Source organism: Rhinoraja longicauda, chromosome 37, assembly GCF_053455715.1.
Source record: "Rhinoraja longicauda isolate Sanriku21f chromosome 37, sRhiLon1.1, whole genome shotgun sequence".
In the NCBI taxonomy this organism is placed as follows: Eukaryota; Metazoa; Chordata; class Chondrichthyes; order Rajiformes; family Arhynchobatidae; genus Rhinoraja; species Rhinoraja longicauda.
Window position 1 is genome coordinate 5,501,654 of NC_135989.1, and position 23,734 is coordinate 5,525,387.

Below are 23,734 nucleotides of genomic sequence, written 5' to 3' on the forward strand. Positions count from 1 at the left end.
TCCACCTGGGACATATGACAACAAAAACCACCCAGAGAGTTGTGAATCTGTGGAATTCTCTGCCACAGAGGGCAGTGGAGGCCGATTCACTGAATGAATTTAAGAGAGAGTTAGATAGAGCTTGAGGGGCTAGTGGAATCAAGGGATATGGGGAGAAGGCAGGCACGGGTTACTGATTGTGGACGATCAGCCATGATCACAATGAATGGCGGTGCTGGCTCGAAGGGCCTCCTCCTGCACCTATTGTCTATGTTTCTAAGGGGCCTGTCCCACTTAGGTGTTTTTTAGGCGACTGCAATTGTAGCGGCCAGCTTCTCGTCTTTATCAATTAGCTCCCAAGCTGCCACTTGCAAAACCGGGTCAGTGATAAGCGTAATGACTCAAACAATAATAACAGAGATCCTCCTGGCTCTCATTATTATTGTTCGAGTCATTACGCTTATCGCTGACCCGGTCTATGCAAGTGGCAGCTTGGGAGCTAATTGCTATAGACCAGAAGCTGGCCGATACAGCAATAGTCGTAGCAGTTCGCCGAAAAACCTCCGGCTGTCGCCGGTTGACGTAGGTAGTCGCCAATGGAATTCAACGAAGTCAGCACCGGCTACAACCTACGTCACCTGGCGACAACCTACGGCAGCGCCTACGTCAGGAGACGTCAAGCTACTATCATTGGCGTCAAACCGACAGCCGCCGAAATTTTTTAAACGTTTCAAAATCCAGGGGCGACCAGAAAATCGCTACGACTCTTTGGAGACGTCTCACGACCGTACAGGCGACCGTGAGGCGGCAGCCTAGTCGCCTGTAGTCGCCTAAACAATCGCCTAAGTGGGACAGGGGCTTAATAGACAATAGACAATAGGTGCAGGAGGAGGCCATTCGGCCCTTCGAGCCAGCACCGCCATTCAATGTGATCATGGCTGATCATTCTCAATCAGTACCCCGTTCCTGCCTTCTCCCCATACCCCCTGACTCCGCTATCCTTAAGAGCTCTATCTAGCTCTCTCTTGAATGCATTTAGAGAATTGGCCTCTACTGCCTTCTGAGGCAGAGAATTCCACAGATTCACAACTCTCTGACTGAAAATGTTTTTCCTCATCTCAGTTCTAAATGGCCTACCCCTTATCCTTAAACTGTGGCCCCTTGTTCTGGACTCCCCCAACATTGTGAACATGTTTCCTGCCTCTAACGTGTCCAACCCCTTAATAATCTTATACGTTTCGATAAGATCTCCTCTCGTCCTAAATTCCAGTGTATACAAGCCTAGTCGCTCCAGTCTTTCAACATATGACAGTCCCGCCATTCCGGGAATTAACCTAGTAAACCTACGCTGCACGCCCTCAATAGCAAGAATATCCTTCCTCAAATTTGGAGACCAAAACTGCACACAGTACTCCAGGTGCAGTCTCACTAGGGCCCTGTACAACTGCACACAGTACTCCAGGTGCGGTCTCACTAGGGCCCTGTACAACTGCAGAAGGACCTCTTTGCTCCTATACTCAACTCCTCTTGTTATGAAGGCCAACATTCTCTCTAGCTTATGGAAGGGCCGTTCAGAAGCCTGATTACAGAGGGGTAGAAGCTGTTCCTGAGTCTGGTGGTGCGCGCTTTCAAGCTTCTGTACCTTCTGCCAGACAGGAGTGGGGAGAAAGAGGAATGGCCGGGGTGGGACAAGTCTTCGACAATGTTGGCTGCTTGTTCTGCAGTTGGTGGTTCTTCTTCTGACCATTTGGTCAATTGGACGTGACTTGGTTAGCTGAGCTGTGTGTAATTTGAGGCAATTTTGAGTGGCTGTTACTCACCAACTAGGAGCTGGCACTGTTGCGATTGGAAAAAGACCTATAAATATCTGTATGACAGGACTTCCACCTTTAAATAGCTTTCCATTCAGCAGCTCCTCCCTGTCTTGCGATCAACTTAAAAGAGTCATAGAGTGATACAGTGTGGAAACAGCCAACTTGCCCACACCGGCCAACAATGTCCCAGCTACACTAGTCCCACCTGTGCATATCCCTCCAAACCTGTCCTATCCATGTACCTGCCTAACTGTTTCTTAAACGTTGGGATAGTCCCAGCCTCAACGACCTCCTCTGGCAGCTTATTTCACAAAATGCTGGAGTAACTCAGCAGGTCAGGCAGCATCTCAGGAGAGAAACTCCTGGTGACGTTTCGGGTCGAGACCCTTCTTCAGACTCCTGGGTTCTCCTCCTGATTTCTCCTCTGGCAGCTTGTTCCATATACCCGCCACCCTCTGTGTGAAAAAGTTACCCCTCAGATTCCTATTAAATCCTTTCCCCTTCACCTTGAACCTCTGTCCTCTGGTCCTCGATTTCCTTACTCTGGGCAAGAGATTCTGTGCATCTACCCGATCTGTTCCTCTCATGATTTTATTCACCTCAATAAGATCACCCCTCATCCGCCTGCGCTCCAAGGAATAGAGACCCAGCCTGCTCAACCTCTCCCTGTAGCTCACACCCTCTAGTCCTGGCAACATCCTTGTAAGTCTTCTCTGTGCCCGTTCCAACTTGTTCATTTATCAAGAGCTGGGCATCACTGCCCGTCCAAAGTTGCTCTTGAACTGAGTCAGGCCAATTTGTGGAACATTCCAGAGTTAGAAACAATGGTTCAATAGTCAGGACCTTTCTTCAGACCGATTCAACCTTCCATACGCTAGGGTACTGTCCGATTCACCTCTACCCCATTGCGGACATTGGACTATGTCTGTGGAACTGATGCGCTACGATGCTGAGCATTATATTCTGCACTCTGTATCTCCACTTTTGCTCTACCTATGGTACTTGAGTTGGGCTTAATTGCGTTTAAGTAGTAACGAGGATCGGCAGATGTTGGTTTACAAAAAAAGTGCACGGTGGCGCAGTGGTCGAGTTGCTGCCTCACAGCGCCAGAGACCCAGGTTCGATCCTGACCTCGGGTGCTGTCTGTGTGGAGTTTGCACGCTCATCCTGTGACCACATGGGTGTTCTCCGGGTGCTCCGGTTTCCTCCCACATCCCAAAGGCGTGCGGGTTTGTGGGTTAATTGGCCCTCTGTAAACTGTTCCCAGTGTGTATAGATAATAGACAATAGACAATAGGTGCAGGAGGAGGCCATTCGGCCCTTCGAGCCAGCACCGCCATTCAATGTGATCATGGCTGATCATTTTCAATCAGTACCCCGTTCCTGCCTTCTCCCCATACCCCCTGACTCCGCTATCCTTAAGAGCTCTATCTAGCTCTCTCTTGAATGTATTCAGAGAATTGGCCTCCACTGCCTTCTGAGGCAGAGAATTCCACAGATTCACAACTCTCTGACTGAAAAAGTTTTTCCTCATCTCAGTTCTAAATGGCCTACCCCTATTCTTAAACTGTGGCCCCTTGTTCTGGACTCCCCCAACATTGGGAACATGTTTCCTGCTTCTAACGTGTCCAACCCCTTAATAATCTTATACGTTTCGATAAGATCTCCTCTCATCCTTCTAAATTCCAGTGTGTACAAGCCTAGTCGCTCCAGCCTTTCAACATATGATAGTCCCGCCATTCCGGGAATTAACCTAGTATACCTACGCTGCACGCCCTCAATAGCAAGAATATCCTTGATAGTATTCCACTGCAAACACGTACAAGTTTGTAGGCTAATTGGCTTGACATAGTTGTAAATTGTCCCTAATGTGTAAGTGTGCGGGGATCGCTGGTCGGTGCAGACTCGGTGGGCCAAGGGGGCAATTTCCACACTGTATCTCAAAACTAAACTCAACTCGACACAAGATCTGAATCAGCATCGCGACCTGAAACATCACCTATCCATGTTCTCCAGAGATGCTGCCCGACCCGCTGAGTTACTCCAGCATTTTGTATTTGCATTTCTTGTGAGTGAAACCATCGTGGGTGAAACTGGAGTCTCAATTAGGCCAGATTAGCTAAGGACGTCAGTGAGCCTGAGCTGCTTTTAAATAATGAAACAGGAACTGCAGATGCTGGTTTATACGAAAGATAAGATACAAAGTTCTAGAGTAACTCAGCGGTTCAGGCAGCATGTCTGGAGAATACGGAGAGGTGATATTTTGAGAATCGGCTCAAAACGCAAGAGTAACTCAGCGGTTCAGGCAGCATCTCTGGAGAAAAGGAATAGGTGACGTTTCAGGTCTTGATATTTTGGGTCAGGACCCTCCTTCAGACTGGAGACAAGTCCCGAGCTGACAAATCACCTATCCATGTTCTCCAGAGATGCCGCCTGACCCACTGGGTTACTCCAGCGTTTCGTGTCTCTGCGTTTGAGTTTTTAAAATAAGCTTTGTGGTCAGTTTTCCAAACGGCCAGTTTGTTTTTTTAGTTTGCAGATCATTCTCTGAAGTTAAACCTACCTTCCCGTGTCAGGGATTGGATCTTTGCCCCAAGGCTCGGTTCTGCAAGGGCGTGTCCAACAAAACCACAATGTCTATTTGAGATGATTGTTGGAGGACAGGATGGGGCAGAAGGTGGAGAACGTTCCATTTATGGCACAGCTTTCTAATCTATCCTTCACTCCATAGCCAAATGTTAAACAGCTGCACAGCTTTCGAAAGGAATCGTGAAGCTTTTCCCCAGTGAGGTAAAGTGAGGGTGGCTGGTGTGTGTGTCTGTGTGCGTGTGCATGTGTGTGTGTCTGTGTGCGTGTGTGTGTTTCTGTGTGTGCATGTGTACATTTGTCTGTGTGTGGGTGTTTCGGTGTGCGGGTTTCTGTGTGCGTCTGTGTGCGCGTGTGTTTCTGTGTGTGTGTGTGTACATGCTTGTGTCTGTGTGCGTGTGTGTTTCTGTGTGTGTGTGTGTGTACATGCTTGTGTCTGTGTGCGTGTGTCTGTCTGCACGTGTATGTGTGCGTGTGTATGTTTCTTTGTGTGTGTTTATGTGTGTGACTGTGCATGTGTGTCTGTGTGAATGTTTATGTATGTGGCTGTGTGTGTACGTGTGTGTGTGCATGTGCATGTGTGCACATGTGTGTGTTTACGTGTGTGGCTGTGTGCGTGTGTGGCTGCGCGCTTGCTTGCGTGTCTGTGGTTGTTTACGTGTGTGGCTGTGCACGTGTGTGTGTGTTTGCGCGCGCGTGTGTGTGTGCATGTGTGCACATGTGTGTGTTTACGTGTGTGGCTGTGCGTGTGTGGCTGCACGCTTGCGTGTCTGTGTGGATGTTTATGTGTGTGGCTGTGCATGTGTGTGTGTGTGCACGTGTGTGTGTGTGCGCCTGTCAGTGCTCTTAAGGATAGCGGAGTCAGGGGGTATGGGGAGAAGGCAGGAACGGGGTACTGTAAGGGGTTTCTGCGCCGAGCTTTCGCCCGACCTAAGGTCCCCGTGCCTTGCTCTGATCCCTTGACCAGGCCGCGCACACTGGTTCCCCGTGAGTGGTTCGACCCACTCACCCCTTACGGTTCTAGACACTGGACTTAGATGCAGGAGTGTTGATAGTGCAGAAAAACTCAACCAGACCAGATTTGAAGACCAGGGTTTAAATGGAAAAGGCTTTTATTGAGCGCTTGGGACTATTGTCCATGAATACTTATATACAGTTCTATAAGACATATCTATAAGACACATACCGAATTACATGAATACTTTTGACTATGAATCATAAAACGCACAGTTCTACAAGACATATACATGAATACCTTTTTCTCTGAATTCTAAAACGCACAGTTGTACAAGACATATACACGACTGTAAGATGGGGAACGTACGACACATCGCAAAATTGACCAACACATATTCCTTTACACACCCACGTTTATTCAAACCACCCTCCCCTCTACACTAAACTATGTCCAGGATATGCAGGATCGGGGTACATGCTCACCATGGGGCTATTACTGGGGTTACTGGCTGTTCGTGCTGCTTCTCCGCTGCTTTCCGTGAGGGTCGTGCTTGTTCCCTGAGTTTCTTCCTTCCGTTTCTTGCGTTCCTTGCAGGTTTTCTTGCAGTATTTCTTCTCGAGTTGCGTGCCGGTTCCTCTCTCTTGCACTAAGCTTCTTCTTGCCTGTCTTTTCTTCCTCCTGCATCCGTTTGACTTGAGTATTTCTTCTTGAAGTATTTCTTCTTCCTGCATCCGTTTGACTTGAGTTGCATGAGTTTAAAACCCAAAAGTCGTGGCCAGTTATACTAATTCTGGCCCGTCCTATCTCCCGCCAGATCTTGGGATCTCTTTGTTTAAAAGATATGTATGAGTTTTCTCTCTGATCTGCGCTTATGTCTGGGGGTACCGGGGATGGCCAGACGGTGTTATTTGGTATTTCGTTGTGAGGTGATGGGTTTAACTGGTTTCCCATCACCTACCAGGTAGTTTTCTATGGGCTATTGTGCCCCCTTAACGAGATTACTGTGTAGGTCGGCTTGGGGCATTGTGAGTATGCTGATGTCAGCGCCCCAGTGTCTGGACTTCGACCTGGTTTCGCAGGTTTCTGCATGGCCAATACCCATCCATTGTTCTGGCCGTGGCTTTGCAGAAACCTAGAGACTGGGCTGTAAGGTTTTTGCTCTTGTGGCTGGTCACGAGGTCCTGCGGCCATTTTAGGACCCACAGATTGTGACATCCCTTGGTAAACTGACCGCAGCCTTTCTCCGCTATCAGCCCCAGTCTCCCGTTTAAAATGTCCAAACTGCAGCTCTTTGGTTTGGTGTTTGCTTGCAGAATGAGGGAAAACTTCTCAAATCTTACAGTACTGATTGAGAATGATCAGCCGTGATCACATTGAATGGCGGTGCTGGCTCGAAGAGCCGAATGGCCTACTCCTGCACCTATTGTCTATTGTCTGTTGACGAAGCTCATTCTAAATGTAGCTCTGGATTGGAGGTGTCCAAATGCTCATTATGCTATTTGAGAGGAGTCATTTGGATAGGATTTACGTCAGGGGATGTACTTGGGCTCTTGGGTGGCTGATGAGGGAGCTGTGCATCTGACAGTCCCTATGGCAGATGGGATGTGTGGAGAGTTCATGAGGCAGGAGACAGGCACAAAAGACTGGAGTAGGGCAGGTCAAAACGTGGGTCAGGCAGCATCTCGGGAGAGAAGGAATGGGTGACGTTTCGGGTCGAGGCCCTTCTTCAGAGGGTGGGTGGTTAGTCTATGAACTGATTTATTCCTTCCACTGCGCACACACACACACACACACACATGGTCTGTGTGCCCTCAGAGCACGGTCTTGGGTCAATATAAACTTTCAGCAGTCAAAGTGCCAGACTTGTGTACGGGTTGAAGACAGGCACAAAATGCTGGAGTAACTCAGCGGGCCAGGCAGCATCTCTGGAGAGACGGAATGGGTGACATTTCAGGGCGAGACGAAGGGTGCCAACCATCTCACTCCCAAATACGGGCCAAGGTGACGTCACCGCCCCACGTGACCTCACCCAGCCAGCAGCCACGTGCTCCCGCTCCACCAATGGCGGCCGCCCAGGCTGGGAGGCGGGTTGCTATGCAACCTCCGTTAGGCGGCGCCCGGGCCTCCGGGCCTACACTGTCCAGAGCTAAAATGTCGGAAACCTAGACTGTTGGGACCTAAACTGTCGGGGCCTACAGCGTCCGGGCCTACAGTGTCCGGGCCTACAGTGTCGGGACCTACAGTGTCGGGGCCTACAGTGTCGGGGCCTACAGTGTCCGGGCCTACAGGGTCGGGACCTACAGTGTCCGGGCCTACAGTGTCGGGGCCTACAGTGTCCGGGCCTACAGTGTCCGGGCCTACAGTGTCGGGGCCTACAGTGTCCGGGCCTAAACTGTCGGGGCCTACAGTGACCGGGCCTACAGCGTCGGGGCCTACAGTGTCCGGGCCTAAACTGTCGGGGCCTACAGTGTCCGGGCCTACAGCGCTCCCCAGGCCTAATACGGGACAAGGGCAGTCCCATACGTGACAAACCAATTTAACCCAAAATATGGGATGTCCCGGCTAAAACGGGACAGTTGGCGACCCTAATTGAGACCCTTTCTGCAGACTGAGAGTCGGGGGAGAGGGAAACGAAAGGTATGAAAAGCTACAAAGGACAGATGAATGAAAGGCAGCAGGAGGAATCACAGAGGGGGAGCAGTGAGAGAGGACGTTGCAGACCACTCGTTCTGAGGGGAGAACCTCTTCAAAGTAGGCACACCATGACGAGATTTTACAGTTGAGCAGGCATACTGCATCAATGTACCGCATTATCTGATTTGGCCTGATAGCACATAAATAAACAAAAGCTGTTCAACTTCTGAAGAAAGTCTGTTGAAAGTCTGAAGCAGGATCTCGACCCGAAACGCCACCAGTTCCTTCTCTCCAGAGATGCTGCCTGTACGGAGTTTGCACGTTCTCCCCGTGACCTGCGTGGGTTTTCTCCGGGTGTTCCGGTTTGACTCCCACACTCCAAAGACGTGCGGGTTTGTAGGTTAATTGGCTTTGGTATAATTCTAAATTGACCCTAGTGTGTGTAGGATAGTGTTAGTGTGCGGGGATCGCTGGTCGGTGTGGACTTGGTGGGCCGAAGGGCCTATTTCCACGCTGTATCTCTAAATTAAAGGTGGACGAACCTTTGACAGAACTGAGAAGAAGGCACAAGCAGCTCGTTCAGCTGCAGGGAGAGTGGGGGAGGGGAGAGAGACGTCTCTGATAATGTGGAACCGGGATGACTGTGGTGTAAACTTTCAACCTGGGCGTCCTGGAGTCTGGTGCTAGTGTGGACGGCTCTCTGACTGTCCGGGCGGACAGGGACTGCAGAGAGAGTGACAGCGGTCAGTGCAAACTCTGGTCACATCACGGTGAAGAGTAGGGTTGCCGTATTAGCCGGGACATCCTGTATATTGGGCTAACTTGGTTTGTCCCTTACGGGACCGCCTTTGTCCCGTATTAGGCCCGGGGGGGGGGGGGGGGGGGCGCTGTAGGCCCGGACATTGTAGCCCCAGACAGTGTAGGCCCGGACACTGTAGGCCCGGACAGTGTAGGCCTGGACAGTGTAGGCCCGGACAGTGTAGGCCTGGACAGTGTAAGCCCGGACACTGTGGGCCCGGACACTGTAGGCCCGGACAGTGTAGGCCCGGACAGTGTAGGCCTGGACAGTGTAAGCCCGGACACTGTGGGCCCGGACAGTGTGGGTCCGGACAGTGTGGGCCCGAACACTGTGGGCCCGGACACTGTAGGCCCGGACACTTTGGGCCTGGACAGTGCGGGCCCGGACACTGTAGCCTTGGGGTCCACTGTAGGCTCTGACAGTGTAGGCCCAGAGGCCCAGGCACCGCCTAATGGAGGTTGCGCAGCAACCCGCCTCCCGGACCGGGCGGCCACCATTTGTGTAGCGGGAGCTGACTAGGTGAGGGCACGTGGGGCGCGGGGCGGTGACGTCAACTTTTGTCCCTTATATGGGAGTGAGGAAGTTGGCAACCCTAGTGAAGAGCGTGTGTGTGGCCCCGGACATTGGACTGATGGCTGTGGGCCTCTGTTTTTGCTGTGTGCCTAGGGATTCTCACACGCCGCTGTGATGGCTGTTTATGGTTAATCTTTATGTAATATTGCGTCCTGTTGGTTTTTTTGGGATGACTGTATGGCAAATCAAATGTCATTGGACCTTTGGGTACAAGTGACAATAAGGGACTATTGAACTGACCAATGAGAAAACCCACGCAGGTCACGGGGAGAACGTACAAACTCCGTACAGACAGCGCCCGTAGTCGGGATGGAACCCGGGTCTCAGGCGCTGTGAGGCAGCAACTCTACCGCCGCGCCACCCGGAGATTGTAGAACAAAAAGTGCAGATGGCGGTTTACACAACAGGACACAAAGTGCTGGAGTAACTCAGCGGGTCAGGCAGCATCTCTGGAGAGTCGGGGGAAAGGGAAACGAGAGGTATGAAAAGCTACAAAGGACAGATGAATGAAAGGCAGCAGGAGGAATCACAGAGGGGGAGCAATGAGAGAGGACGTTGCAGACCACTCGTTCTGAGGGGAGAACCTCTTCAAAGTAGGCACACCATGATGAGATTTTATAGTTGAGCAGGCATACTGCATCAATAACCATATAACCATATAACCATATAACAACTACAGCACGGAAACAGGCCCGTTCGGCCCTACCAGTCCACGCCGACCACTCTCCCTGACCTAGTCTCATCTACCTGCACTCAGACCATAACCCTCTAATCCCCTCTTATCCATATACCTATCCAATTTACTCTTAAATAATAAAATCGAGCCAGCCTCCACCACTTCCACCGGAAGCCCATTCCATACAGCCACCACCCTCTGAGTAAAGAAGTTACCCCTCATGTTACCCCTAAACTTTTGTCCCTCAATTCTGAAGCTATGTCCCCTTGTTGGAATCTTACCCACTCTCAAAGGGAAAAGCCTACCCACGTCAACTCTGTCCGTCCCTCTCAAAATTTTAAAAACCTCTATCAAGTCCCCCCTCAACCTTCTACGCTCCAAAGAATAAAGACCCAACCTGTTCAACCTCTCTCTGTAGCTTAAGTGCTGAAACCCAGGCAACATCTAGTTACCACATTATCTGATTTGGCCTGATAGCACATAAATAAACAAAAGCTGTTCAACTTCTGAAGAAAGTCTGTTGAAAGTCTGAAGCAGGATCTCGACCCGAAACGCCACCAGTTCCTTCTCTCCAGAGATGCTGCCTGTACGGAGTTTGCACGTTCTCCCCGTGACCTGCGTGGGTTTTCTCCGGGTGATCCAGTTTGTCTCCCACACTCCAAAGACGTGCGGGTTTGTAGGTTAATTGGCTTTGGTATAATTCTAAATTGACCCTAGTGTGTGTAGGATAGTGTTAGTGTGCGGGGATCGCTGGTCGGTGTGGACTTGGTGGGCCGAAGGGCCTATTTCCACGCTGTATCTCTAAATTAAAGGTGGACGAACCTTTGACAGAACTGAGAAGAAGGCACAAGCAGCTTGTTCAGCTGCAGGGAGAGTGGGGGAGGGGAGAGAGACGTCTCTGATAATGTGGAACCGGGATGACTGTGGTGTAAACTTTCAACCTGGGCGTCCTGGAGTCTGGTGCGAGTGTGGACGGCTCTCTGACTGTCCGGGCGGACAGGGACTGCAGAGAGAGTGACAGCGGTCAGTGCAAACTCTGGTCACATCACGGTGAAGAGTAGGGTTGCCGTATTAGCCGGGACATCCTGTATATTGGGCTAAATTGGTTTGTCCCGTACGAGACCGCCTTTGTCCCGTATTAGGCCCGGGGGGGCACTGTGGGCCCGGAAAGTGTGGGCCCGGACACTGTAGGCCCGGACACTGTAGGCCCGGACAGTGTAGGCCCGGACAGTGTGGGCACGGACAGTGTAGGCCCGGACAGTGTGGGCCCGGACAGTGTGCGCCCGGACACTGTGGGCCCAGACACTGTAGGCCCGGACAGTGTGGGCCCGGACAGTGTAGTCACGGACACTGTAGCCCTGGGGCCCGCTGTAGGCTCTGACAGTGTAGGCCCAGAGGCCCAGGAGCCGCCTAACGGAGGTTGCGCAGCAACCCGCCTCCCGGTCCGGGCGGCCACCCTTGGCGGAGCGGGAGCACGTGGCCGCTGGCTGGGTGAGGTCACGTGGGGCGTGGGGTGGCGACGTCAACTTTTGTCCCTTATTTGGGAGTGAGGAAGTTGGCAACCCTAGTGAAGAGCGTGTGTGTGGCCCGGACATTGGACTGATGGCTGTGGGCCTCTGTTTTTGCTGTTTTGCTAGGGATTCTCACACGCCGCTGTGATGGCTGTTTATGGTTAATCTTTATGTAATATTGCGTCCTGTTGGTTTTTTTGGGATGACTGTATGGCAAATCAAATGTCATTGGACCTTTGGGTGCAAGTGACAATAAGGGACTATTGAACTGACCAATGAGAAAACCCACGCAGGTCACGGGGAGAACGTACAAACTCCGTACAGACAGCACCCGTAGTCGGGATGGAACCCGGGTCTCCGGCGCTGTGAGGCAGCAACTCTACCGCCGCGCCACCGTGCCGCCCGGAGATTGTAGAACAAAAAGTGCCGATGGCGGTTTACACAACAGGACACAAAGTGCTGGAGTAACTCAGCGGGTCAGGCAGCATCTCTGGAGAACATGGATAGGTGACGTTTCACAGAATGCTGGAGTAACTCAGCGGGTCAGGCAGCATCTCTGGAGAACATGGATAAGTGACGTTTCGAATCGGACTGCCAAAACGAGGTTCTGACCCAAAACATCAGACAGTACCTGTGGTCAGGATTGATCCTGGGTCTCTGGCGTTGTGAGGCAGCAACTCTACCGCTGCGCCATCGTGCTGCCCCTGATCTCTTGTGATTGGGATTTTTACATTATGTGAAACAAGGCTGTAGACAATAGACAATAGGTGCAGGAGGAGGCCATTCGGCCTTTCGAGCCAGCACCGCCATTCAATGTGATCATGGCTGATCATTCTCAATCAGAACCCCGTTCCTGCCTTCTCCCCATACCCCCTGACTCCGCTATCCTTAAGAGCTCTATCCAGCTCTCTCTTGAATGCATTCAGAGAATTGGCCTCCACTGCCTTCTGAGGAAGAGAATTCCACAGATTCACAACTCTCTGACTGAAAAGGTTTTTCCTCATCTCAGTTCTAAATGGCCTACCCCTTATTCTTAAACTGTGGCCCCTGGTTCTGAGACGTCCCCAAACATTGGGAACATGTTTCCTGCCTCTAACGTGTCCAACCCCTTAATAATCTTATACGTTTCGATAAGATCTCCTGTCATCCTTGAGTTGTACCCATGAGTTATTTGCAGGTGCAAAACCTAGCTGAACAGATTTGCTGTTTCTTTGTTTCCTGTTAGAAACGCCTTGGCCTCATTCTCTATTTTCACCGGTATTCATTCCTTCCGGCCTGCCACCAGCCCTGCTGCCTTGCATCGTTCACTCAACGTTATCTTTGACCTCACTTATCAACCACAGATTGCACCTCTTATGCAAAGGAATCTGTTTTTAATTGTGATACATTCCTACTGTGTTGGGTTTAGTTTAGTTTAAAGACACAGCATGGAAACAGGCCCTTCGGCCCACCGAGACCGCGCCGACCAGCGATCCCCACACACTAACACTATCCTACAGACTGGAGCGACTAGGCTTGTATACACTGGAATTTAGACGGATGAGAGGAGATCTTATCGAAACGTATAAGACAGTGGAGGCCAATTCTCTGAATGCATTCAAGAGAGAGCTAGATAGAGCTCTTAAGGATAGCGGAGTCAGGGGGTATGGGGAGATGGCAGGAACGGGGTAATGATTGAGAATGATCAGCCATGATCACATTGAATGGCGGTGCTGGCTCAAAGGGCCAAATAGCCTCCTCCTGCACCCCTATTGTCTATTGTCTATTGTCTACACACCAAGGACAATTTTACATTTATACCAAGCCGATTAACCTACAAATCTTGTACGAACCAGATAGTCCCTGCTTTCCCTCTCTATCCCCTCACCCTTCCCAGTTCTCCCACTAGTCTTCCTGCTTCCGACTGCATCCTATCTTTGTCTAGCCCCCTCCCCTGACATCAGTCTGAAGAAGGGTCTCGACCCGAAACGTCACCCATTCCTTCGCTCCAGAGATGCTGCCTGTCCCGCTGAGTTACTCCAGTATTGGGTGTCTACCTTCAATTTTAACCAGCATCTGCAGTTTTTTCCCTACAAACCTTGTTATGAGCTGGTCTTAGTTTACCTTCAGCTTGGCTTTCTTTATTGTCAGTTGTACCGAGAAAAAAGCATTTTTGTTGCCTGCTATCCAGTCAACAGAAAGACAATACATGATTACAATCAAGCTGTCCACAGTGTACAGATACAGGGTAAAGGATAAAGTTTAGTGCAAGGTAAACTCCAGTAAAGACTGATTAAAGATAGTCCGAAGGTCTCCAATAAGGTAGATGGGAGGCCAGGACTGCTCTCTAGTTGGTGAGAGGATGGTTCAGTTGCCTGATAACAGCTTGGAAGACACTGTCCCTGAATCTGCTGTTTGAACATCTCCTGTGTTTAGCATAGTTTACTTTAGAGATACAGCGCGGAAACAGGCCCTTCGGCCCACCGAGTCCGCGCCGCCCAGCGATCCCCACACACTAACACTATCCTACACACACTAGGGACAATTTTTACATTTGCCCAGCCAATTAACCTACATACCTGTACGTCTTTGGAGTGTGGGAGGAAACCGAAGATCTCGGAGAAAACCCACGCAGGTCACGGGGAGAACGTACAAACTCCGTACAGACAGCGCCCGTAGTCAGGATCGAACCTGAGTCTCCGGCGCTGCATTCGCTGTAAGGCAGCAACTCTATCGCTGCACCACCGTGACCGCCCTAATAGTGTTCTTGAGTGCTCGTCTCTGAAACACCTACTCGGCCATACTTGTGTAGGAAGGAACTGCAGATGCTGGTTTACACCGAAGATAGACACAAAGTGCTGGAGTAACTCAGCGGGTCTGGCAGCATCTCTGGAGAAAATGGATGGGCCACGTTTTGGGTCTGACCCCTTCTTCAGAATGCTGAGGACTAATGAGGGTAGAAGAACGTTTAATAAACATGTAGACAGGTACGTGGATAGGGAAGGTTTAGAGGGATGTGGGCCAAACGCACGCAGGTGGGACTAGTGTAGATAGGGTTGCCAACTGTCCCGTATTAGCCGGGACATCCCGTATTTTGGGCTAAATTGTTTTGTCCCGTACGGGACCGCCCTTGTCCCGTATTAGGCCCGAGGGGTGCTGTAGGCCCCGACACTGTAGGCCCCGATGCTGTAGGCCCGGACACTGTAGGCCCGGACACTAGCCATGGGGCTGCTATAGTTCCGACAGTGTAGGTCCGGGTGCCGCCTAATGGTGGTTGCCTAGCAACACGCCTCCCGGCCCGGGCGGCCACCATTGGTGGAGCGGGAGCACGTGGCCGCTGGGTGGGTGAGGTCAGGTGGGGCGCTGGGCGGTGACGTCACCTTGTCCCGTATTTGGGAGTGAGATAGTTGGCGCCCCTAAGTGTAGATGGGGCTTGTTGGTCTGTGTGGGCAAGTTGGGCCGAGGGGCCTGTTTCCACGCTGTATCACTCTAAGGCTGTTCGGGGAAGTCCAAGAGGAGGGGGACCGGTGGAGATGGGAGAAGGGGTCATCACTGGTTGATGAGGACTACTTCCCAGAGAAAATGGCCCGGCGTCGGAGGCAGCGGAAGAAAAGCTGAACGTCATAACGGGCCCAGTTGAGGAGGGGGTGGAGGTGAAGCCTCTGTTGAGGACAGACCACACGTGTGTTGTTCTCTCTCTCTGCTGCCAACTCCTCTACCCTATTGCAAATGTTCTGTGCATTTATACAACATCAGTTGAGCTTTGAGGCCTAAAGAAGGGTCTCGACCCAAAACACCGCCCATTCCTTCTCTCCAGAGATGCTGCCTGTCCCGCTGAGTTACTCCAGGTTTTTGTGTCTACCTTCGATGTTCTGAATAGGTTTACGGACAGCATTCTTTTGATTCTATGTTCTGCTACAATCCATCAGCTTTACTTGTCAATCTCCCCCCCCCCTTATCATCCAGGGTCACCACACACTCATTTCCTCCTGTTTTATTAAACATCCTGTACTTGGGAATCCTCACGCCTCCTTTCTAGATGAGGTGGGAAACAATGTCCCTTGGAAAAAGCTGTAGGAATCAGGGCAGTTGGGAGAGCTTATTGTTAGATGGTGTAAGAAAATAACTGCAGATGCTGGTACAAATCGAAGGTATTTATTCACAAAATGCTGGAGTAACTCAGCAGGTCATATCATATCATATATATCATATATATACAGCCGGAAACAGGCCTTTTCGGCCCTCCAAGTCCGTGCCGCCCAGTGATCCCAGTACATTAACATTATCCTACACCCACTAGGGACAATTTTTACATTTACCCAGCCAATTAACCTACATACCTGTACGTCTTTGGAGTGTGGGAGGAAACCGAAGATCTCGGAGAAAACCCACGCAGGTCACGGGGAGAACATACAAACTCCTTACAGTGCAGCACCCGTAGTCAGGATCGAACCTGGGTCTCCGGCGCTGCATTCGCTGTAAAGCAGCAACTCTACCGCTGCGCTACCATGCCGCAGCATCTCAGGAGAGAAGGAATGAAGATAGACCTGAAGAAGGGTCTCGACCCGAAACGTCACCCATTCCTTCTCTCCTGAGATGCTGCCTGACCCGCTGAGTTACTCCAGCATTTTATGAATAAATACCTTATTGTTAGATGGAGTCATCGAGTGATACAGTGCGGAAACAGGCCCTTCGGCCCAACTTGCCCACATCGGCCAACATGTCCCAGCTACACTAGTCCCACCTACCCGCACTTGGTCCATATCCCTCCAAACTTGACCTATTCATGTACCTGTCTAACTGTTTCCTAAATGGTGTGATAGTCTCAACTACCTCCTCTGGCAGGCCAATTCACGTGGCGCAGCGGTAGAGTTGCTGCCTCACAGCGCCGGAGACCCGGGTTCCATCCTGACTACGGGTGCTGTCTGTACGCAGTTTGTACGTTCTCCCCGTGACCTGCGTGGGTTTTCTCCGGGTGCTTCGGTTTCCTCCCACACTCCCAACGAGGTAGATGGGAGCTCAGGATCTCTCTCGAGTTGGTGTCGGGATGATTTAGTTGCCTGGTTACAGCTAATCAACCCCCACCGTCCCTTTGTTCCCTCCCAGGGACTACGGTTGCCAACTGTCCCGTATTAGCCGGGATCCCATATTTTGGGCTAAATTGGTTTGTCCTGTAAGGGACCGCCCTTGTCCCGTATTAGGCCCGGAGGCGCTGTAGGCCCGGACTCTGTAGGCCCGGACAATGTAGGCCCGGACACTGTAGGCCCGGACACTGCAGGCCCCGGACACTGTAGGCCCGGACACTGTAGGCCCGGACACTGCAGACCCGGACACTGTAGGCCTGGACACTGCAGGCCCCGGACACTGTAGGCCCCGGACACCATAGATCCGGACAATGTAGGCCTGGACACTGTAGGCCCGGACAATGTAGATCCGGACGCTGAAGGCCTGGGGACCTCCTAATGGAGTTTGCGTAGCAACCCGCCTCCCGGCCTGGGCGGCCGCCATTGGTGAATTGGGAGCACGTGGCCGCTGGCTGGGTGAGGTAACGTGGGGCGCGGGGCGGTGACGTCACCTTGTCCCTTATTTGGGAGTGAGGAAGTTGGCAACCCCTTCACACACCTCACCCCCTCCCCCCCCTCTCTCCATGTGGCCACACTCTCCCACCCCAGCGGCCAGCCCTGTGCCACAGCTCACAGCACCAGTGTGGGGAGCAGGCAAAGGCAGAGAGAGAGAGAGAGAGAGAGAGAGAGAGAGCTTGGGGGGGGATAGAGAGGCGGGGAGGAACGGAGAAGGGGAGAGAAGAGAATAGAGGTAGAGAGAGAAGGGGGAGGGAGAGAGAGTAGGGGGGAGAGGGAGAAGGCAGTGAGTGAGAGAGGGAAGAGGAAGAGAGAGGCGGAGGAAGGGAGAGGGAGAAGGATGGGAGAGAGAGAGCGGCCAGAATGAAGGGAAGGGAGAGAGGGAAGGGGGAGGAGGGGAGAGAGAAGGGGAGGGAGAGGGGGGAAGAGAGTAGGAGAGAGAGCAGGGGGTGAAGAGAGAGGAGGAAGAAGGGTGAGGGTGAAGGATGGGAGGGGGAGAGAGAGGGAGAAGGGGACAGAGGGAAGAGAAGGGAGAGAGGGAAGGGGGAGGGGAGAGAGAAGGGGAGGGAGAGGGGGGAAGAGAGTAGGAGAGAGAGAGAGCAGGGGGAGAAGAGAGAGGCAGAGGAAAGGAGAGGGAGAAGGATGGGAGGGGAGGGGGGAGAGAGAAGGGGACAGAGGGAAGAGAAGGGAGAGAGGGAAGGGGGAGGGGAGAGAGAAGGGGAGGGAGAGAGGGGAAGAGAGTAGGAGAGAGAGAGCAGGGGGTGAAGAGAGGCAGAGGAAAGGAGAGGGAGAAGGATGGGAGGGGAGGGGGGGGAGAGTGAGGGGAGAGAGGGGAGGAGGGGAGAGAAGGGGAGGGAGAGAGGGGAGAGAGGGGGAGGGAGAGAAAGCATACAAGCAGCAGTGGGGACAGCATCAGTGAATATAAACCTCGCTGCCAAGCATCCAGGCCACAGTTCTCCATCACAGTGCCTGCCCACAGCTCCACAAACCAATGCTGCTTTCTGCAGCGCCTGTCGAATGTTAGGTTTGTTTATTGAGCGGCTGCACCCTGTGTTGTGCAAACAGAAACGCAGGGAGAGAGAGAGTTAAGGAGAGAGCAGGCAGGCCTGCGCTCAGAGGCAGGAGTTTTACAAGGTGCGCGCAAATAAACAGGCAGTCTGCAGCCCCGACACTGCTGCATAAATCCACCTCTTGGAACAGGACTCCCAGCCACCCCCCTGATTAGGCCATTGGCGCATTCTCCAGGGTGCAGTGAAACTCCTGCCTCACAGAGCAAGTAGTGTACAGTGTACAGGCAGCTGGAAATGCAACGTTGCAGCGCAGTGCAGAGGTTGCAGTGTAATCTGCAGCACCACAGAGGACTATTGCAAACCAATCACAACAACGGAATAGGCTCATCGAGTGTGCAAGCAGGCCCTTCGGCCCAACTTGCCCACACCGGCCAACATGTCCCAGCCACACTAGTCCCACCTGCCTGCGTTTGCTCCATATCCCTCCAAACCTGTCCTATCCATGTACCTGTCTTAACTGTTTCTCAAACGATGGGATAGTCCCAGCCTCAACTACCTCCTCTGGCAGCTCGTTCCACACACCCACCACCCTCTTGAGTGTGGAAAAAGTTACCCCTCAGATTCCCATCAAATCTTTTCATCTTCACCTTGAACCCATGTCCTCTGGTCCTCGATTCCCCTACTCTGGGCAAGAGACTCTGTGCGTCTACCCGATCTATTCCTCCCGATCTATTAGATCTGGTGGACAGTTTCTTGCCCAGACTATGAAAATCGAGGACCAGAGGACATAGGTTTTAGGTGAAGGGGAAAAGATGCAATAGGAATCTGAGGTGTACCATTTTCACACAGAGGGTGGTGGGTGCATGGAACAAGCTGCCAGAGGAGGTAGTTGAGGCTGGGACTATCCCATCGTTTAAGAAACAGTTAGACAGGTACATGGATAGGACAGGTTTGGAGGGATATGGACCAAGCGCAGGCAAGTGGGACTAGTGTAGCTGGGACATGTTGGTTGGTGTGGGCAAGTTGGGCTGAAGGGCCTGTTTCCATGCTGTGTCACTCGATGACTCTAATTCACTGTGTAACATAGAAAATAGATGCAGGAGGAGGCCATTTGGCCCTTCGAGCCAGCACCGCCATTCATTGTGATCACGGCTGATCATCCACAATCAGTAACCCGTGCCTGCCTTCTCCCCATATCCCTTGATTCCGCTAGCCCCTAGAGCTCTATCGAACTCTCTTTTAAATTCATCCAGTGAATTGGCCTCCACTGCCCTCTGTGGCAGAGAGTTCCACAGATTTACAACTCTCTGGGTGGTTTTTGTTGTCATATGTCCCAGGTAGAAGAATGAAATTGTTCTGTGTTCACTGTGGTCACGGTCGCTGCTTGCCTCAGTCACCTCGGTTTTGTTCACTTCAGCGTGGGTCCTGCCCACGTCGGACTTTATTGTTGACTGCTGTTATTGAAGGCGCTTTCCTTGCAGGTGGACGGTGTGGGACGGAGCGATGGGGCACTGCTACAACAACATGACCATCCCCTTCTTCTATAACCACGTGGGCAAGGAGCTGAGCCAGCAATGGCGGACCAAGGACGTGCTGGTGGTCAGCCTGGGGCTTCTGGTGTGCGTGATCGTCATCCTGGCCAACGCGCTTGTCATCGTGGCCATCGTCCTGAACCGCCGCTTCCACCAGCCCATCTTCTACCTTCTGGCCAACCTGGCCGCCACGGATCTGTTCTCGGGCGTGGCCTACACCTACCTGATGTTCCACACGGGGCCGCGCACCGCCCAGCTGACCGTCCACACCTGGTTCCTGCGCCAGGGCCTCATTGACACCAGCCTGACCGCCTCGGTGGCCAACCTGCTGGCGGTGGCCGTGGAGAGGCACCAGACGGTCTTCCAGATGCAGCTGCACAGCAACATGAGCAACCAGCGCGTGACCTTCCTCATCGTGTGCATCTGGGTCACGGCCATCCTCATGGGCCTGATCCCCCAGATGGGCTGGAACTGCGTGTGCGACCTGGACTCGTGCTCCCGCATGGCCCCCCTGTACAGTCGCAGCTACCTGGTCTTCTGGGCCATCTCCAACCTGATCATCTTCTGCGTCATGATGCTGGCCTACCTGCGCATCTTCTACTACGTGCAGCACCAGGTGCAGAGGATGTCCCAGCACACCCTGCAATCCAGGCACAAGGAAACCATGATGAACCTCATGAAGACCGTCGTCATCATTCTGAGTGAGTCCCCACCGTTGTAGAACCGAGGGTGTGACGCTGAGATAGACACAGAACGCCCGGGTAACTCAGCGGGTCAGGCAGCATCTCTGGAGAGAAGGAATGGGTTGTGTCTACATACAGAATGCCGGAGTAACTCAGCGGGTCAGGCAGCATCTCAGGAGAGAAGGAATGGGTGATGTTTCGGGTCGAGACCCTTCTTCAGACTGATGTCAAGGGAGGGGGCGGGACAAAGATAGGATGTAGTTGGAGACAGGAAGACTAGTGGGAGAACTGGGAAGGGGGAGGAGATAGAGAGGGAAAGCAGGGAACTATCTGAAGTTAGAGAAGTCAATGTTCATACCGCTGGGGTGTAATCTGCCCAAGCGAAATATGAGGTGCTGTTCCTCCAATTTCCGGTGGGCCTCACTCCGACACTGGAGGAGGCCCATGACAGAAAGGTCAGGCTGGGAGTGGGAGGGGGAGATGAAGTGCTGAGCCACCGGGAGATCAGGTGGGTTAAAGGCAGACTGAGCGGAGGTGTACAGCGAAACGATCGCCGAGCCTGCGCTTGGTCTCGCCGATGTAGAGAAGGTGACACCTGGAACAGCGGATACAGTAGATGAGGTTGGAGGAGGTGCAGGTGAACCTCTGCCTCACCTGGAAATACGGTGTAATTCTGAAGCTTTATAAGGCCACGTTATTCAGCATTATAAATCTGACCACATTTGGAGTGTTGTGTGAGCATTTTTGGGCCCCATATCTGAGGAGGGATTTAGTTCCGTTACACACAAAGCTCTCTATGGGCGGTCACGGTGGCGCAGCGGCAGAGTTGCTGCCTTACAGCGAACGCGACGTCAGAGACCCAGGTTCGATCCCAACCACGGGTGCTGCCTGTACGGAGTTTGTACCTTCTCCCCGTGACCTGCGTGGGTTTTCTCCGAGATCTTCGGTCTCCTCCCACACTCCAAAGACGTACAGGTTTGTCGGTTAATTGGCTTGGTAAATGTAAAAGAAAATAAACCCTGGTGGGTGTAGGATAGTGTTAATGTGCGGGGATCGCTGGGCATTGCGGACTCGGTGGGCCGAAGGGCCTGTTTCCGCGCTGTATCTCTAAATTAAAAGCTGGAGTTACTCAGCGGGACAGGCAGCGTCTCAGAACAGAGAGACGCACAGACTACCGCTGCTTTTACCTCTGCGTTCTGCAAGCCAGCATTTGCATTTTCTTGTATCTCTTGATATGCAGAGGAATTAAATGTGTCCAAACAAGTGTGGGATGTTTAACCTGCTGCGTTCCTGGGTGAGACGCGTGTGTACATTGAACATTACAGTGCAGGCTCGTCACGTTCAGCTCCAGGAAGATGTTGCAACCAATGGTAGACACAAAAAGCTGCAGTAACTCAGCGGGACAGGCAGCATCCCTGGAGAGAAGGAATGGATGACGTTTCGGATCGAGACTAGGGTTGCCAACTGTCCCGTATTAGCCGGGACATCACGTATTTTGGGCTAAATTGGTTTGTCACGTACGGGACTGCCCTTGTCCCGTATTAGGCCCAGGGGGCGCTGTAGGCCCGGACGCTGTAGGCCGGACAGTGTAGGTCCGGACAGTGTAGGCCCGGACAGTGTAGGTCCGGACACTGTAGGCCCGGACGCTGTAGGCCCGGACAGTGTAGGTGCGGACAGTGTAGGCACGGACAGTGTAGATCCGGACACTGTAGGCCCGGACGCTGTAGGCCCGGACGCTGTAGGCCCGGACAGTGTAGGTGCGGACAGTGTAGGTCCGGACGCTGTAGGCCCGGACGCTGTAGGCCCAGACGCTGTAGGCCTGGACAGTGTAGGCCCGGACAGTGTAGGCCCGGAGGCCCGGGCGCCGCCTAACGGAGGCTGCGTAGCAACCCGCCTCCTGGCCCGGGCGGCCGCCATTGTTGGAGCGGGAGCACGTGGCCGCTGGCTGGGTGAGGTCACGTGGGGCTGGGGGCGGTGACGTCACCTTGTCCCGTATTTGGGAGTGAGGTAGTTGGCAACCCCTAACCTTCAGTGTAATCCAGCATCTGCAGTTCCTTCCTACACATTGACAAACCTGTTGCTTAATCTGCCTTCATATCTGTTCCTCTATCTCCAGCTATCTAATGCAAGTCCCACAATACAACTCCATCATAGCGACTGCACACTACTTATTTTTTAGCTCTACCCACGTAACCTCAATGAAGCAAAATACAACAGTGGTTGTGGTTGGTGTTTGTATGGGCTGAGGTTGCTACTGAAGACTTAATGAACCCTTTGTGATTCTCTGAGCTCCACATGGGTTAGCGGCCTCTCCAAATGGTGTATTTATAGTAACTGCTTGCTGTTTGGTGTCTCTGCACCCATCAGAGAAGGGTGGCACAGCGGTAGAGTTGCTGCCTCACAGCGCCAGAGACCGAGGTTCGATCCTGACTATGGGCGCTGTCTGTACGGAGTTTGTACGTTCTCCCCGTGACCTGCGTGGGCTTTCTCCAGATGCTCCGGTTTCCTCCCACACTCCAAATATGTGCGGGTTTGTAAGTGAAGTGGCTTCTGTAAATTGCCCCTATTGTGTAGGATGGGAAAGTGGGATAACATAGAACTAGTGTACAGGCCATGGCTGGTCGGCGCAGAGTCGGTGGGGCAAAGGGCCTGTTTTCATGCTGTATCTCTAAACTAAACTAAAGTCAGGGAGTGAGATAATGGAGTAACAATAGTCAGGGAGTGAGATATTGGAGTAACAATGGTCAGGGAGTGAGGTATTGGAGTAACAATGGTCAGGGAGTGAGATCGTTGGAGTAACAATGGTCAGGGAGTAAGGTATTGGAGTAACAATGGTCAGGGAGTGAGATATTGGAGTAACAATGTCAGGGAGTGAGATATTGGAGTAACAATGTCAGGGAGTAACAATGTCAGGGAGTGAGATAATGGAGTAACAATAGTCAGGGAGTGAGATATTTGAGTAACAATGGTCAGGGAGTGAGGTATTGGAGTAACAATGTCAGGGAGTGAGATAATGGAGTAACAATGGTCAGGGAGTGAGATATTGGAGTAACAGTGGTCAGGGAGTGAGATATTGGAGTAACAATGGTCAGGGAGTGAGATATTGGAGTAACAATGGTCAGGGAGTGAGACATCGTTGGAGTAACAATGGTCAGGGAGTGAGACATTGGAGTAACAGTGGTCAGGGAGTGAGATATTGGAGTAACAATGGCCATGGAGTGAGATATTGGAGTAACAGTGATCAGGGAGTAAGATATTGGAGTAACAATGGTCAGGGGTGAGATATTGCAGTAACAACGGTCAGGGAGTGAGATATTGGAGTAACAATGGTCAGGGAGTGAGGTATTGCAGTAACAGTGGTCAGGGAGTGAGATATTGGAGTAACAGTGGTCAGGGAGTGAGATATTGGAGTAACAATGGT

General features: G+C 52.2%; 1 protein-coding gene across 1 annotated transcript in view; it reads left to right on the forward strand.

The window, feature by feature from the left end:
• lpar2a (lysophosphatidic acid receptor 2a) overlaps positions 1-23,734 on the forward strand; it is a 101,860-nt gene that overhangs the window by 25,084 nt on the left and 53,042 nt on the right. The window contains exon 2 of the mRNA XM_078429380.1: positions 19,580-20,331. Within this exon, the coding sequence (XP_078285506.1) occupies positions 19,602-20,331 (730 nt within the window). The 5' untranslated portion in view covers positions 19,580-19,601. The remainder of the gene's footprint in view (positions 1-19,579; positions 20,332-23,734) is intronic.